This window comes from Hyperolius riggenbachi, chromosome 1 (assembly GCF_040937935.1).
Source record: "Hyperolius riggenbachi isolate aHypRig1 chromosome 1, aHypRig1.pri, whole genome shotgun sequence".
NCBI lineage: Eukaryota > Metazoa > Chordata > Amphibia > Anura > Hyperoliidae > Hyperolius > Hyperolius riggenbachi.
The window spans coordinates 518,372,746-518,389,468 of record NC_090646.1 but is presented as its reverse complement, the minus strand read 5'-3'; the positions used below and the strand labels follow the sequence as shown (position 1 = coordinate 518,389,468).

General features: G+C 46.6%; 2 protein-coding genes across 2 annotated transcripts in view; one reads left to right on the top strand and one right to left on the bottom strand.

The window, feature by feature from the left end:
* LOC137524723 (coiled-coil domain-containing protein 63-like) overlaps nucleotides 1–16,723 on the bottom strand; it is a 143,508-nt gene that overhangs the window by 83,629 nt on the left and 43,156 nt on the right. The gene's annotated exons all lie outside the window — the stretch shown is intronic.
* TMEM120B (transmembrane protein 120B) overlaps nucleotides 1–16,723 on the top strand; it is a 71,358-nt gene that overhangs the window by 16,578 nt on the left and 38,057 nt on the right. The window contains exons 2-3 of the mRNA XM_068244961.1: nucleotides 1,511–1,629; nucleotides 14,650–14,766. Coding sequence (XP_068101062.1) covers nucleotides 1,511–1,629; nucleotides 14,650–14,766 — 236 coding nt within the window. The remainder of the gene's footprint in view (nucleotides 1–1,510; nucleotides 1,630–14,649; nucleotides 14,767–16,723) is intronic.

The window sequence follows — 16,723 nt, the reverse complement described above, 5'->3', positions numbered from 1 at the left end:
TAGAGGGCACTCTATTTGAACTTCCTGGTCACGGAGTGACACAGTGTACGCTGGGATGCGGTGCGGGGTGCAGCGCGGAGAAGAGGACCCGGAGCCAGCTTCAGGTAATGTATGCAGGGGGGGGGGACAGGCGGCAGCGGCGGCTCCACAGATTGTGAATCGATTTCAGCCTGAAACCGATCAATCTGTTTGCAGTAAAGGCAGCCATACGATCCCTTTCTGATCAGATTTGATCAGATAGGGATCTGTCAGCTGGTCGATCTAATGGCAAATCGACCAGTGTATGGCTACCTTAAGGATTTGTTCACACTGTAAGCTGAAAAAATGATAACTTTTAACTGATTAGTTGTCATGCAGCAGTGTGTTAGGGAAAGCTTTCTGTTAAAATACTGTATGAAGATGTGAGCTGAGTCATAGGGAAATGAGGTCATTACACAGACAACTAAAGTGATAGAAATATATGAATTCTGCCTATTTATTTCCTTTTAAGCAATACCAGTTGCCTAGCTATATCCTGCTGATCCTCTCCCTCTAAGAGTAGAAACATAAAGTCAAGAGTTGAAGGTTATGCTGGGTACACATGTTGCGATTTTCTGCGGGATCGAGCAATTTATTTCCGACATGTTCGATAAGGTTTCGATCGATACAGCCGTCGATTTTTGCATACTTAACATGGGTAAATCGACGGCTGTATCGATCGAGACCCGATCGAACATGTCGGAGATAATCGATCGACTGGGATCGAGCGGGAGATCGCAACGTGTACACAGCATAATGCTAGACCCTGAACAAGCATGCAGCAGGTTAGGAGTTTCTGATATTATCAGATCTGAAAAGATTAGCTGCGTGCTGGTTTCTATTTTTTCCTAGTTTGATTCAGACACTACTGCAACCAAAAAGATCAGCAGGACTGCCAGGCAACTGGCACATAATTTCCCCTCTCCTTTTTATTGCGCTGCAGCCCCCAATGTCTGCACTATAATGCACCGCGACTCTTATGCTCTCAGCGCATACACTAAATCTCATTCTTGCATGCGTTGTGCAGTGTGAAAGAACCCTAAGTGTGATTTAGCCCTTAGAGAATGCAGTCTCTACTGTCTCCTGATTTAGATGTCACCTTGGGGCTGGGCATGCAATCCTATGGGAGCTGCCACAGTCCCTACACTGCCTCCAGCCAGAGCAAGGGGGATACCTACTCTGCTGAAGGTGCAGCGAATGATGGAGACAGCTATCAGCTGAAGGTGCTGGTCACAGCTCCCTGGTAGGGGCTACCACACATGTTCTTGATAAACAAGGCCTGATATTAGAAAAATGAGGTGATGGTAACCTCACCACTTATCTCGTATTACCAGAGGCTGCAGGGTACACAGTACAACGGGGGAGAAATGCAATCATTTTCATGTTAATATGTATCTGAAACTGTATGCAGAGACGTGTTGGCATGACGCCATTTATGTAACAATCCTATTCTAATCCGGTGTCCTTTCTCTTCCATGGTACCATATTTCAGGAAACGCACAAAGTTTACAAGCAGAAGTTGGAGGAAGTGAACACTCTTCAGAATGTGTGCAGCGGCTACATTAGCAAGCACAAGAGACGGCTATCGGACTTAAAAAGCAACCTGAAAAAGTAAACCTGTCTTTCTCCTATTTATGACTTTTCTTTATATGAGAATGCTGGCTGCAAAGAATGGGCTCGCTTTCTGCTGGCTAATGTCTGAAATATGTCCCTTGCATCATTCTCGGCCATTTATCACTCAGTCACTTGCATCACAGCCTATTGCTTCCAGGCTTTCTGCAGTGCTTGTATGATTTCTGGATATTGTGTGGATTGCTGCATGTATAATGCTGTATTGAGTTTCAGCAGCGTGGCTTGGCTGAACATGGAAGCATTGCTGCTCCAGTATCCATGTAGAGTTTCTATTTTCCTCCTGTACTGCTGCTTACACACAACATTTTGACTTAAAAATAGCCGCTTGTAAGAAGTGTGGAAATATCAGAGGGTGCTTATGATGAGGGCATGGTAGTATAAAGGCCAGCGATGCAATACTAAGTTCAGCAGCCTGTAACCGCCAATCACACTTACCTGCCAGCAGTTTACAGCAGCCAAATAAATAAAATATGACAAAATAAGATTTCTGAGTTGAGATTTTTCCTTTTTGAAAATTGTTGAATCTAAATAGAAACCCGTAAAATTGCCAGAATGAGCGTATTTGTTCATGGTTCAGTCATTAACAAACAGTAGAATCTCATTACAGTAAGTGCTGATATAGTCAAAGTGAACCAGAGATGAAGATAAACTGATGATAAACAATTGTATTTACCCTCCTTCTCCTAAAAATGACTTTTTTTTTTTTTTTTTTTTTATCACATGGTTTTATTTTACATTTAAACGTTTACAAAATAGATTGAATGTTTTAGTGTCTTTGCTCAATGGCTGCCCAGTAAGCAGGGCTGTGGAGTCGGAGTCGTGGAGTTGGAGTCGGAGCAATTTTGGGTGCCTGGAGTTGGCGTCAGGAAAAAATGCACCGACTCCGACTCCTAATGAATTTGTAAATGTAATTAAAATAGAAAATATGATAAAATGTTCTATTTCTCAGATAATAGTTATTAAAAATAATGTATATATACAGTAATAGCTGTGTTTAGTCCACAAAAATGAAATAAACCAATCAAAATGAGTTACTTGTGCTGCTTCAATAAAGCAGATGTTTCTGGCCAGATACAGTTTTGCCTTTATACTTACCATATGAAGATTGTTGTAGTTTGAAACGCAGTTAGCGTCATATATGCAATCCGCAGTTACTGTTTTTATGGGGGTCCTTTTGGGGAAAATTGATCTGTGATATATATGTTTGAGGATTGGTGTCTTTTAATATTTTAATACAATAAATGTGACTTGGTATACTTTGAGGCTGTGTAACCGTTTAAAATTTGTTTAGTATATACCCGTATTTTTAAGGTCAGATGTACACATCTGATTGTGACTGTATATATGATGTGTACACAGGAATCTCTTATTTATATATATATACTAAATAACATCTATGCTGTAAGTATAAAGCCTGATGTGTAGCTGTGTCACTAATAGAGATGGTCAATGAGATGGAAATAATTCTGCGCTGATGCTGGTTTATGCAAATGTATTTAACCCTCTTTGCTCATGAAATCAAATAATTTGATATGTTGTTAAAATTTGGTTTGGTGACTACAAATTAAAGAATACCTGAGACGGATGAAAAGTAAAGTTTTATACATACTTGGGGCTTCCTCCAGCCCCCTTCAGGCCAATCAGTCCCTCGCTATCCTCCCTCCTGGATCTTCTGCTATGAGTCCTGGTAATTCAGCCAGCCAGCGCTGTCCGGCCACATGCTGCTCCCACAGCCAGGAACATTCTGCACCTGCGCAATAGTGCTGCACAGGTGTAGTATGCTCCTGGCGGCGGAGTGTGTGCATGCGCACTACGCCCAACTGGCTCAAGTACCTGGACTCATAGCAGAAGATCCAGGTGGCGGAGGACAACAAGGGACTGATTATCCTTAAGGCGGCTGGAGGAAGCCCCAGGTATGTATAAAACTTTAATTTCATCTGTCTCAGGTTTACTATGTTACACAGTAGTACTATACTCTACATATGCTCTCCCCACAGAGCTGCAGGGAATCCACTGAGAATGTTGTGCACATTGAACACAAAGGTGTTGTCTGTCACCCATAAACCTTGTTCAGATTGTGCATGAAGAATGTGTAATAGAGGAAGAATCTCCTCATTCCCCTGCAGAGTACCTGCACATCATTCTTACATGTATCCACACTTACATTGCCTAGGGCCTGATAGATGTTCTTTGTTCCGGTTTGTACCTTTTACAAGTACTCTTACCAAGGACTAGTTTTAGTCTAAAGGGAATAAATATAGTAGTCTACATATCCTTCTCACTTCAGTTGTCTTGTAAAATTCCTAAGCGTTGGCAGTTAGACGAATTTCACGTTACATACTTTTAATCAACAACATTGTAATATGCAAATTAGAGGAGTCTGAGTCGGTGGAATCCTAAACTGAGGAGTCGGAATCGGTGGATTTTTGGACCGACTCCACAGCCCTGCCAGTAAGTGTCCCAGAGTTAAAATACATGAACTATTGACCTTTTTCTATCATCTGCCCTCAGAAGTTGTATTTCGCCAGCCCGTAATTTGCTATCGGTGATGTTTACTATAGTCCCTACAAGGTAGACAAGACAGAAGCTGTCACTTGCATGCCTGAAAATTAACTTTTCAGATAGCAAAATAAAGAAAAGAAAAACAGCATGGTTATTAAAATGTTTTGCCCAGTACATACACATGTTTATCTCATCATGTCACATGTTCCCTTGGGTACACTTTAAAGGGACTCCGAGCTGAAATAAATAGTTTTATACATACCAGGGGCTTCCTCCAGCCCCATCCGATCGGATTGCTCCCACGCCGCCATCCTCCGCCGTCTTAGGGAACCGGCTCCCGTCACTTCTGTCAGTTGGAGCCAGTCTGACGTCAGTGAAGTGTGCTGTTTGCGTATCTCTCCAGCAACTGCTGGAGAGATACGTAGAGGGTGTACTTCTCCTGCATAGACTGGCTCTGTCTGTCGTAAGTGACGGGACCCGGTTCCCAAAGCTACGGGCAGGGGAGGACGGCGGCGTGGGAGCAATCCGATCGGATGGGGCTGGAGAAAGCCCCTGGTATGTATAAAACTTTTTCAGCTCCAGCTCTGGTACGCTTTAACGTGTACCAGAGCCGGGAAAAAAAGTTTGTTTATTTATTTTTATACATACCTGGGGTTTCCTCCAGCCCCATCCGCTCGGCTCGCTCGCACGCCACTGTCCTCCACTGCCTGCAGCTCTGGAAACAGATCCCGTTAGTTCTGCCAGTCTGCGCATGAGGAAGTGTGCTCTCTATGTATCTCTGGCCGACTGAGAGATACGTAGAGGGCGCACTTCTTTTGCATGGCTCTTAACCATGCATTTCTTAATTAGAGCGCCAACACTATTTTAAAGATTTCCGTTATTTTGAGAAGTGCAGCTGCCAGAATAGCGTTCATGTGAGTATACAGGCTGGCATTTTGACACAAGTAGTACTTGTGAAAACTGTAATTCTCCTTTTACACTACAGTGGACCCAGCAGCAACATTATTGTATTCAGATTGTACAGATACTCTGCAGGGATGCACTGTGTGTGCGCTGACATTTTGGAAGAGATGTATGCTATTCACAAGATAAACGGAAATGCAGTCAGCTGTCCAGAACACCTCACACCTGTCTGAATTGTCCATTGAGGCAAAACGGACAAGATGCACAATTGAGAATGAGGATTCCCCATGATCTGTTTTAAGCTCAACACACCATACAATCTTGGTTGTACAGATTTACCAAATCTCTGTAGTATAAGGGCCTACAGATTGAAAATACCTTGAATGATTGATTGGATAAGCTCTTATACTACATGAAAGTGGTAAGATTGAACAACCAAGATTGTATGGTGTGTGTTGAGCCTTAGTCAAAGATCTGTCGGAGGTTCAGAGCTGTCCAAACTGTAATACCTACTTTAATGAGTTAAACAAAAAAAAGTAATTTAGAACCTGCTTAAATAAGCTGCATGCACATAAAGTCCGATCAGTTCATCAGTTGTTCCTCATTTCCAATTCTTGGACAGTTTGATTGGATTGTTTGTAGGATTGAATGTGAATATGGGCTTGTATACTAGGACATAAGTAGGGGATAATAAGACCAAATTATATTTAGTTTGCACAGGGGTCACCACGGAACACACATTAAGTCAGGCATCAGGTTATGCCTAATGATCCTATACTTCCGGCGCCCTTGCAGGCAGCCACGGCACACATCGGCTCCCGGAATCAAGGGGATTCCAGGCAACATTTTCACCATAGGAGTTTTACTTTTCTTTTATTTTCTTTTATTCAGTGTTAGCCAAGTAGTCTTAGTTTAGTTTTAGTTAGCCCAGTAGTCTTAGTTTAGTTTAGTTAGCCCAGTAGTTAGCAGTCCAGCGGACAACCAGTAGTCCAGCGGACAACCACCGCAACATCCGCCTACCACCTGCTGCTGAGCGGAGCGGATGAGCAACAACACGGCCCCCGGCCCTCTCCACGACCTCATCCAGCTGGCTCCTCCTGACTCGGCTCCTCCAGAGCCCCCCTGCCGCGACCTTCAGAGGGACTGCATCTGCCGCCAAGCCGCTCGGACCCGCCGCGGTCAGCCCGGCACCAACAGCACCCGCCGCGTGAACTGCTCATCTCCGCTGTGGCCCACAGGCGACCAGCGGCGGACAAAAGCCTCCACATCTCCTCCGCTATGGCCCCCCATGTGACCAGCGGCGGACAAAGCGCCTCCACTCTCCGCTGCAGGACCACACTACCCCGGCCCTCGTCGCACTGCACGCAGCACCAAGGCCTAGCCCACGTGGTACGCCTCCTTAAAGGCACAGGCCCCTAGCTGAAAACAGGCATCCTGCCGCAACAAGGCGACAGCATCAGCCACAGCGGGAAGCAAAAACTGTGAGTGTTTCAGCTAAACTGTGAGTGTTGCCCTACACCTGTTCTCCTTTGTTCTGCCGTTCTGCCCAACACGTGTTTTTCTTTTTGGTTCCCGTTCCCCACTGGCCCGTCTGCACCCCGCTCTGTAAACTGTGGGACTCAGTCTGTGCCCACTTTGACCACCTCACCAGCTCCACCAAATGGGCCCCAAACAGGCGTCGCTACAGAGGGTGCAGGGCAGGGGCACTTACGAAACTCAAGAGGAGAGGCCTGCGCACACCCCTCCCCGCCATAATACTATCGAACGTTCGGTCCCTTCCAAATGAGCTGGACGAACTGCTCATCCTAATTGGCAACAAACGCGAGCTGGAAGGGTGCACCCACATCCTCTGCTTCACAGAGACATGGCTGAAAGACGCCATCCCCGACAACTTCCTTCTCCTTCAGGGATACAATCTCATTCGAGCTGATCGCGACCCGACACTCTCCGGAAAAAAAGGTGGTGGCATCTGCCTCTACATCAACAACGCTTGGTGCACCAACACCACCACCCTGTTCAAATGCTGCACACCAGACATCGAGCTCCTTCTTGTAAACTGCAGACCAGTGTACTCCCCTAGAGTTCTCCTCCTTCGTTCTGGTCGGGGTCTACATCCCACCCGACGCAGACACTTCAAGTGCCCTGGGCAAGCTATGCGACTCCATCACCCAGTGGGAGACATCCCTACCAGACTCCCTCTTTTTCATCCTGGGGGACTTCAATAAAGCCAACCTCCGCCGGGAGCTCCCCCGCTATAAACATATAATGTGCCCCACCAGGCAGGAGAACACCCTTGACCATTGCTACACCGTGCTCAAGGATGCCTACAAGGCCACTCAATGGGCTCCCCTCGGCAACTCTGACCACTGCCTTGTCCGCCTGATTCTCACCTACAGAAGGCAGCTAGGGTCCACCAAACCAGCCCTGAGAACTGTAAAGAAATGGTCAGAGGGGGCCAAGCAGCAACTTCAGGCCTGCTTCGAATGCACCGACTGGTCAGCCCTGGAGTCACCCTGTCTGGAGGAATGGGCTGAGAACATCACGTCCTACATCAGCTTCTGCGAGGAATCATGCATCCCGACGAAGAGCTTCAAAGTCTTCCCCAACAGCAAGCCATGGTTCAATGGTAAGCTGAACCAGCTCAGGAAAACAAAGGCAGCAGCTCACAAATCAGGCACCCCAGAGGACTTTCGCGAGGCCAGAAACGCCCTAAACCGTGAAATCAAGGTGGCGAAGCGGAACTATTCAGACAAGCTGCGTCTCAGCCTCCAGTCCAACAATCCACGGGAAGTCTGGAGAGTCCTAAGGGCAGCCACGAACCTGAAACCTCCCCCTCAGCACGCTCCACCCAGCACAGAACTTGCCGAGAAACTCAACGAGTTCTATTGCCGGTTTGAGAGAGACCCCCTCACACTTGAGGCACAAGCAAGCGCACCAGAGACGTCACCCGGCACAGGTCCGGTACCTGTCCGAGAAGCGGATGTCCTCAAACAACTCCGGTGGCTTAACCCCAGGAAGGCCTCAGGCCCGGACGGCGTGTCATCTATCTGCCTGCAAACCTGCGCAACCCAACTTGCTCCTGTCCTCACCCCTCTCTTTAACAAATCACTGGCCGAGGGCAAAGTTCCAACCTGCCTTAAAAAATCCACAATCATTCCGGTTCCCAAGAAGCCAGGAAACTGCGATCTCAACAACTATAGGCCAGTAGCACTCACCTCCACCATCATGAAGATCTTGGAAAGGCTGGTCCTCCACCACCTGAAGCACTCCACGGACTCCCTCCTAGACCCACTTCAATTTGCCTACAGGCCAAACCGGTCTATCGAGGACGCCATCAACCTCACTCTGGCGTACATCACAGAACACCTTGACAACCCGAACACCTATGCCCGGATCCTTTTCCTTGACTTCAGCTCAGCCTTTAATACAATATGCCCAAACATCCTATACGACAACCTTGTTAATCTTGGCCTTGACCCCTTGCTGTGCTCCTGGATCAAGAACTTCCTCACAGATAGGACACAAAGAGTGAGGCTCGGCAACTGCTCGTCACAGGATAGAACCACAAACACAGGAGCCCCGCAGGGGTGTGTACTGTCACCTATCCTGTCTTCCCTCTAGACAAACAGGTGCACCTCTTCCGCAGACTCTGTCAAGGTCATAAAATTTGCGGACGACACCAGCATACTGGGGCTCATAGGCAGCAACGGCGAACAAGCGTACAGGGAGGAGATCGCACGCATCTGCAGGTGGTGCAAAGACAATCAACTGATACTCAACGCCACAAAAACAGTCGAGCTGATAGTGGACTTCAGAAGGCGCCCTCACCCGATCCACCCGGTCTCCATTGAAGGCATCGAAGTCTCCAGGGAGTCGAGCGTCCGTTTCCTGGGAGCCACCATCACGAAAGACCTTAGGTGGGCTGAAAACACCTCCAAGGCCCAGAAGAAGGCCCAGCAGAGGCTGTTCTTTCTGAGGCAGCTGAGGAAATTCGGGATGCCGCGGGAACTGATGATCACCTTTTACACCGCTACCGTGGAGTCTATCCTCTGCTCCTCTATTGTTGTTTGGTACGCAGGCGCCACTGCGAGCGACAGACTTAAGCTCCAGAGAGTAATCAATGCCGCTGAGAGGATCATCGGGTCCCCCCTTCCATCTCTGGATCTCCTACATACCTCCAGACTGTGGTCTAGGGCAAACAGAATAGTGAACGACCCTACTCACCCTAGCAGCCGATACTTCGACCGTCTGCCCTTGGAACGCCGCTACAGATCGATCCTCACCAAGACCACCAGACATTTGAACACTTTCTTTCCCCAAGCTGTTCTCCTACTGAACTCGAGCTACCACCCCTGCAAAGCCCCCCTAGCCGTGCACTGACGCTGCACTACGGCCCAACTACGTTTCATCCTCAACCCCCCCCCACCTTGTAATCTGTTTGTTTGCAGTCTTTTTTAGCTCCTTCTCCCATCTGTGTGAACTGATCTGTATAAAATCTGTATCTGCATACTCCTGCCGTGTGTACCACAAAAAATTCTGGGTGCGTCAGTCGACGTACTTGGCGAAATAAAGCTGATTCTGATTCTGATGATGTTGATCCAGGGATTTTATCTGATTGCCATCTGGAGTCGGGAAGGAATTTTTCCCTTTTGGGGCTAATTGGACCATGCCTTGTAAGGGTTTTTTCGCCTTCCTCTAGATCAACAGGGATATGTGAGGGAGCAGGCTGGAGTTGTACTTTGTACTGGTTGAACTCGATGGACGTACCGTATATACTCGCATGGAAGCCGAATTTTTGACCCCCAAAAACTGGCCCAAAAGTGGGGGTCTCGGCTTGCATGCGAGTCAATTATTTACCTGATTGGGGCCGAAGGGGAGCGGGCAGCTGAGAGATCGGGTGCGGAAGGCGGAGAGTATAGCTGCAGCCGCTGGATGTCCGCGGCGAGAGCAGAGCTTTAGCGTCAGGCGGCCGCCGCCGACTACCTGTGTGTGGGCCCCGAGCGTCCAAGCCACCATTACGCCGCAGCCACCCTGGAGGAGATAGGGTCTCACGTGTGTCGCCGGCGACTGCCGGCTTCCTCAGAGACCACCAGCTGATCGGGGCCGAAGGGGAGCGGGCAGCTGAGAGATCGGGTGTCCGCGGCGAGAGCAGAGCGGATAGATGGCCACACAGAATAGATACACAGCAGGAGCGCTCTTCCGTGTTCATAATCTCGCGCTTCCTGCTGTGTCTGCACCTTGTGAGCCCATTGGCTGGTAATAATAGCAGACACAGCAGGAAGAGCGAGATTATGAACACGGAAGAGCGCTCCTGCTGTGTATCTATTCTGTGTGGCCATCTATCCGCTCTGCTCTCGCCGTGGACACCCGATCTCTCAGCTGCCCGCTCCCCTTCGGCCCCTATCAGCTGGTGGTCTCTGAGGAAGCCGGCAGTCGGCCGGCGACACACATGTGAGATCCTATCTCCTCCAGGGTGGCTGCGGCGTAATGGTGGCTTGGACGCTCGGGGCCCACACACAGGTAGTCGGCGGCGGCCTGACGCTGAAGCATTGCTCACTGTGGTTATTGTATGCGACTGGCACTTACATTTTGTTATGGACCTGCCTATTTTTTGCACTTTAGTGACCGAGTGGTGGTCACCTTTTCTATTGCATTCTATTACCAGCATTGTGTGGCCATTCATTGCCCCTGCTTTGCTCCCCCCAGGGCTTCGGCTTGCATGAGGGTCAATCATTTTTTCATGTTTTGTTAGGTAAAAGTTGGAGGGTCGGCTTGCATGCGGGTCGGCTTGCTTGCGAGTATATACGGTATGTCTTTTTTCAACCAAAATAACTATGTAACGATGTAACCATATCCTGTACTAAGGAAGTGGAGCAGGAGGTTTTCTGCTGTGTGAATAAACAATCGCTATGGACCATAATCAAGCGTGCTATATACAGAAGTCACTGCAGTGGAGAATGGGGCATACCTGTATGAATATCAGTTGAAGTTGTCACAAGCAGTCTCTCTTTTTGTGTGCTTGACCAGGCAAGCCATGGTACTCTCCTTGAGAGTGGTCTCTTTCCTGACTTAAGGTAGCCATACACTTATAGATTTGCAGCAGATTCAACCAACAGATTTTTTTCAGAAGCCTGTCAAGTCGAATCTGACAGGAATCTATCTGATGTGTGCCACACACTAGGAACAGATTTCCAATAGATTTGAGAAATAAATCTATTGGAAATTGCTCTAAATGCATGATTGGACCATTAGATCCAATGCAACTCTATGAGCAATCAACCTGCTGCCAACAGCAGATCGACCAAGATTTTCCATCCTGCCGGATAGATCAAATCGATCGAAATCAGCTGCAAATCGATCGGCTGAAATCAACCAGTGTATGGGCCCCTTTACTGTCTAGCATAGTCTATCTCTAGGATTTTAGCAATATTCTGCACAAGTATAGGTTAGAATGCTACCAGCTTTGTACTGCTCAGTTCAGTACAGAGCAATGCAGCTGCTCCCACTGAAGTTCAGTGGAAACAAGAACAGACATTCCTAATCCATTTTCAATATTTCAATCTAAAGTTGATGGGAGTGTCTCAGTTAAAACAGATTTTTGTTCGGTGTTTTTATTGAATAAAATGGCTGCTCTGTTAAAACCGGTAATCTTTGGATACACATAGATAATAGGATAGAGAAGAACAATGAAAACAATTTTTCAGAAGGGTTTACTTGACTGCCAGCAATTCCAGTCTATCGGGTCAGCCTGCTCATACAATTAACTAGTGGTGAGGCAGGACTACGCTTGTATATTTCTTTTTTGCCTGCAACTGCAGTATATTCCCTTAGGAGTGCTACAAGTCTATACCTGTTTAAAAACAATTACAGCTTGTTGGGCTATTGCAGCTGATGCTGCTGAAATTTTTTCCCTTTGCAAAAATGCTCAATTCTGGCCCTCCTGGGATTAAACCTGCCTTGTAACGTTATGAAATACAGTGGTGTGAAAAACTATTTGCCCCCTTCCTGATGTCTTATTCCTTTGCATGTTTGCCACACTTAAATGTTTCTGCTCATCAAAAAACGTTAACTATTAGTCAAAGATAACATAATTGAACACAAAATGCAGCTTTAAATGATCGTTTTTATTATTTAGTGAGAAAAAAAACTCCATGGCCCTGTGTGACAAAGTAATTGCCCGCCCCCCTTGTTAAAAAATAACTTAACTGTGGTTTATCACACCTGAGTTCAATTTCTGTAGTCACACCCCCCCCCCAGGCCTGATTACTGCCACGCCTGTTTCACTCAAGAAATCACTTAAATAGGAGCTATCTGACACAGAGAAGTAGACCAAAAGCAACTCAAAAACTAGACATTATGCCAAGATCCAAAGAAATTCAGGAACAAATGAGAACAAAAAGTACTGTAATTGAGATCTATCAGTCTGGTAAAGGTTATAAAGCCATTTCTAAAGCTTTGGGACTCCAGCGAACCACAGTGAGAGCCATTATCCACAAATGGCAAAAACATGGAACAGTGATGAACCTTCCCAGGAGTGGCCGGCCGACCAAAATTACCCCAAGAGCGCAGAGAAAACTCATCCGAGAGGCCACAAAAGACCCCAGGACAACATCTGAAGAACTGCAGGCTTCACTTGCCTCAATTAAGGTCAGTGTTTACGACTCCACCATAAGAAAAAGACTGGGCAAAAACGGCCTGCATGGCAGATATCCAAGGCGCAAACCACTTTTAAGCAAAAAGAACATTAAGGCTCGTCTCAATTTTGCTAAAAAACATCTCAATGATTGCCAAGACTTTTGAGAAAATACCTTGTGGACCGACGAGACAAAAGTTGAACTTTTTGGAAGGTGCGTGTCCCGTTACATCTGGCGCAGAAGTAACACAGCATTTTAGCAAAAGAACATCATAATATACAGTAAAATATGGTGGTGGTAGTGTGATGGTCTGGGGTTGTTTTGCTGCTTCAGGACCTGGAAGGCTTGCTGTGATAGATGGAACCAGGAATTCTACTGTCTACCAAAAAATCCTGAAGGAGAATGTCCAGCCATCTGTTCGTCAACTCAAGCTGAAGCGATCTTGGGTGCTGCAGCAGGACAATGACCCAAAACACACCAGCAAATACCACCTCTGAATGGCTGAAGAAAAACAAAATGAAGACTTTGGAGTGGCCTAGTCAAAGTCCTGACCTGAATCCTATTGAGATGTTGTGGCATGACCTTAAAAAGGCGGTTCATGCTAGAAAACCCTCAAATAAAGCTGAATTACAACAATTCTGCAAAGATGAGTGGGCCAAAATTCCTCCAGAGCGCTGTAAAAGACTCGTTGCAAGTTATCGCAAACGCTTGATTGCAGTTATTGCTGCTAAGGGTGGCCCAACCAGTTATTAGGTTCAGGGGGCAATTTCTTTTTCACACAGGGCCATGTAGGTGTTGAGGTTTTTTTTTCTCACTAAATAAAAAAACCATCATTTTAAAACTGCATTTTGTGTTCAATTATGTTATCTTTGACTAATAGTTAATGGTTTTTGATGAGCAGAAACATTTAAGTGTGACAAACATGCAAAAGAATAAGAAATTTAGGAAGGGGGCAAATAGTTTTTCACACCACTGTAATAGCTGTAGTGATAAATACATAATGCAATGTGCAGAAGCAAAAATAAACTTATGAGATAATGAATTGTATTTGTAGTACAGCTAAGAAGAAGAACATTAGTAGCAAAGAAAATTCTCTCGGCCATCCGATTCGATTTATCAAAATTGAATTGGATGAAAATCTGTGCCACCAACTACATGCCTGATCGATGATGCAGCCAGTTTTGGGCCAAAATTAGTTGCATCAGGCGATCAGACCTGCAGCAAGATGTCAGGCCTTTGTGGATGTTCGGGTATGCGGTGGTAACGGTATGGGGATGAGCGACGAAACCCCTGACTCTGTCACAAGGCCGATTGCAGATCGATTTCAGCATGGAATTGATCGGGAATCAGCTTGTGGTGCATGGGCAGGCAACAGATCATATCCCCTTTCACTTCAGTTGTCCTTTCAATGTTTCATAGAAATCCATAATGCTGTATATACTCGCATATAAGCTGACCCGTGTGTAAGCCGAGATACCCACTTTTCCCTCAGAAACCAGGAAAGTGATTGACTCGCAAATAAGCCCCCTCCACAGTAGCCAGATATGCCCCAGTATCATACAGCAGTGTCTCAAGAAGCCACTAGACGGCGTCCTAGATATCAGACACAGCAATTGTCACATAGGAAGAATACCAGATCATGGCACTGCTGACATGTTGCTTGCACACTCCGCTACACAAACCAGGGGACACAGGTAGTCTTGAGCAGCGCACTCTGCACACCATGTTGCAGGGGATTGGGGGGCACGGACACAGCAGGGCACAAGCTGGTAAGAGCAGGATCACTAGTACACAATCCTTACGCTCCTCTGCCATTAACACCTGCTCCATCATCTGTTTTGCTTCACTGACTCAAATATAAGCCGAGGGGGTAACGTTTCAGCACATTGTTTTTTATGCTGAAAAATTAAGCTTATTTGAATATATACAGTAATCTTTATTTTAATCTTTCCCTTAAAAGGTATAAACACACTGCCAGCCTTAATGAAGCAGACCTAATCCAGCAGATAGACAGCACCATTAAAGACAGGCACAATGTCTTCTTTGACATGGAAGCTTATTTGCCAAAGAAAAATGGGTAAGTTACATTCTTTTCTTACATACCCTAGTTACATGGTTATTTGGGTTGAAAAAAGACATACTGTACTTTTCGCCGTATAAGACACACTTTTTCTCCCCAAAAAATGGGGTGAAAAAGTCCCTGCGTCTTATTCGGCAAAGACAGGGAATCCCCGACTACACGAACCGCGACCCGCCGTCATCGGGGATTCCCTGCCTGTGTGTCCCGCTGTGGCCATCTAATCCCCCTGTGGTCATCTCTGGTACACTTTAAATGTTTTTGGACAACAAGTGTGAAAATGTGCATGTAGAATAGAAATTAACCAGTCTATGAACAGCCCACTGATTCTTTTTTAATGAAATCATCTTCTGGTGATGGCGGTGAGAGGAGAAGGAAGAAGACCCCAACCCCCCAATGTCTCAGCGCGCTCTACCCCTGTCCTGTGTTCCACCAGCCTAGTATATAATGCAGATTACAGGCATAGCTGGAAGAAGTGCTTCTCCCACCTCACAGTCAAAGTCCAGAGCTGTGCGTCCTTTCCCCACTCGCTCTACTGCCCGTTATCAGCCACTATACACTGGGCAGGGGAAGCACAGGACGGGGTCACTAATACCGCCAAGGAAGCCGTATGAGGAAGGGAAGGAAGGGGTTGGCACTAACACCTCCAAGTAACCTTTATGGAGAAGGGAAGGGGCCACATGCACCACCAGGAAAGCTGTGGGGGGGGACTAATGCCACCGGAGGAGATATGGAACTAATCCCGCCAGGGGAGAATGGTGGCCACTAAACACTAGAGCAGCGATGTTGTAGAGAGGAGTGAAGCACTAGACCACCAGGGATGCTATAGTGGGTAGGGAGGGGGCCGCTATATTGGGGAGGATCGGCATTAGACCACTAGAGAAGCTAGGCACCTCGGAAGCTATATTTGGTGCGGGGGGGGGGGGGGGAGACAACAACAACAACTAGAACTAACGTGCAGTCCCTATCTCGTTCGTTTACCAGGGACTACATCCGTTCCAACAGTTTCAGTTTAAAAACACGCCTACAATCCTTATCTTGTTCGTAACCGGGGACTGCCTGCAATATACACATGCGTGCAGAAAATGGCGATAATTTGGGACCAGGTGTCGTACAGACATGTTTTGAGGCTACGGCTTTGTGACGCTTTTTGTTGCTATGGAGGGGGAAAAAAAGACAACGAAGCACCTTCCAATGGTACAATGATGCCCTTGGCTAAGATACGGTAAATCAAATCTCTCTGTGATCTATCATGGAGCCTGTACTTTGCTACTGTGCATTCTCTAGTGGTTTCTCGATTTCTCATTTTAAAAAGACTGGATCGAATGAGATAAAGTGCTTTTGTGTTTATTCCTGCAGTTTAATGCACGAGGGGGAAGCATGCTGTTGTGCATAGCCAGACATTAGCCCTGATTTACTAATCTTTTCTTCAGAGTTTCCACACAGGAGTATTGTGTATAAAATACCTTTTCAGCACCTAGCAAGTGAAAAACAATGTAGGTTAGAAAAGTAATGACAAACTTAAGGTAAATTAGTTTGTGTCTGCTGAGGTCTATAAAGGTGTAAGGCTGTGTTCCAGGACTTATTTTTTTTTTTTTTTTTGGTCTGTTCTCCACTCCACAGTGAACGGCTCCTATTTTACAAATGGGAGCCGTTTACACTTGTTACGCTGTAATGGATCCGTGGCAGTAAGCGGAGCGCACTTCTCTGCAGTCTGTGATAATCCCAGGCACACGGATGCGTTCCCCCATATAGCATATTGGGGAGCACATCTGCCCCGGGCTACAGCTGGACCATCGGCTCCCACTGGCTGCACGTGGTCTGCAACAAATGGGAACAGAGCCTGAGACATAAGAACGTCTGTTTATAAAAAAAAAAAAATTCAGAAGAAAAGCTTGAGTCCAGCTGTAAGTTTGCTGTGACGGTCACTAATTGCTGTGGTGGCGTGACAAAATGG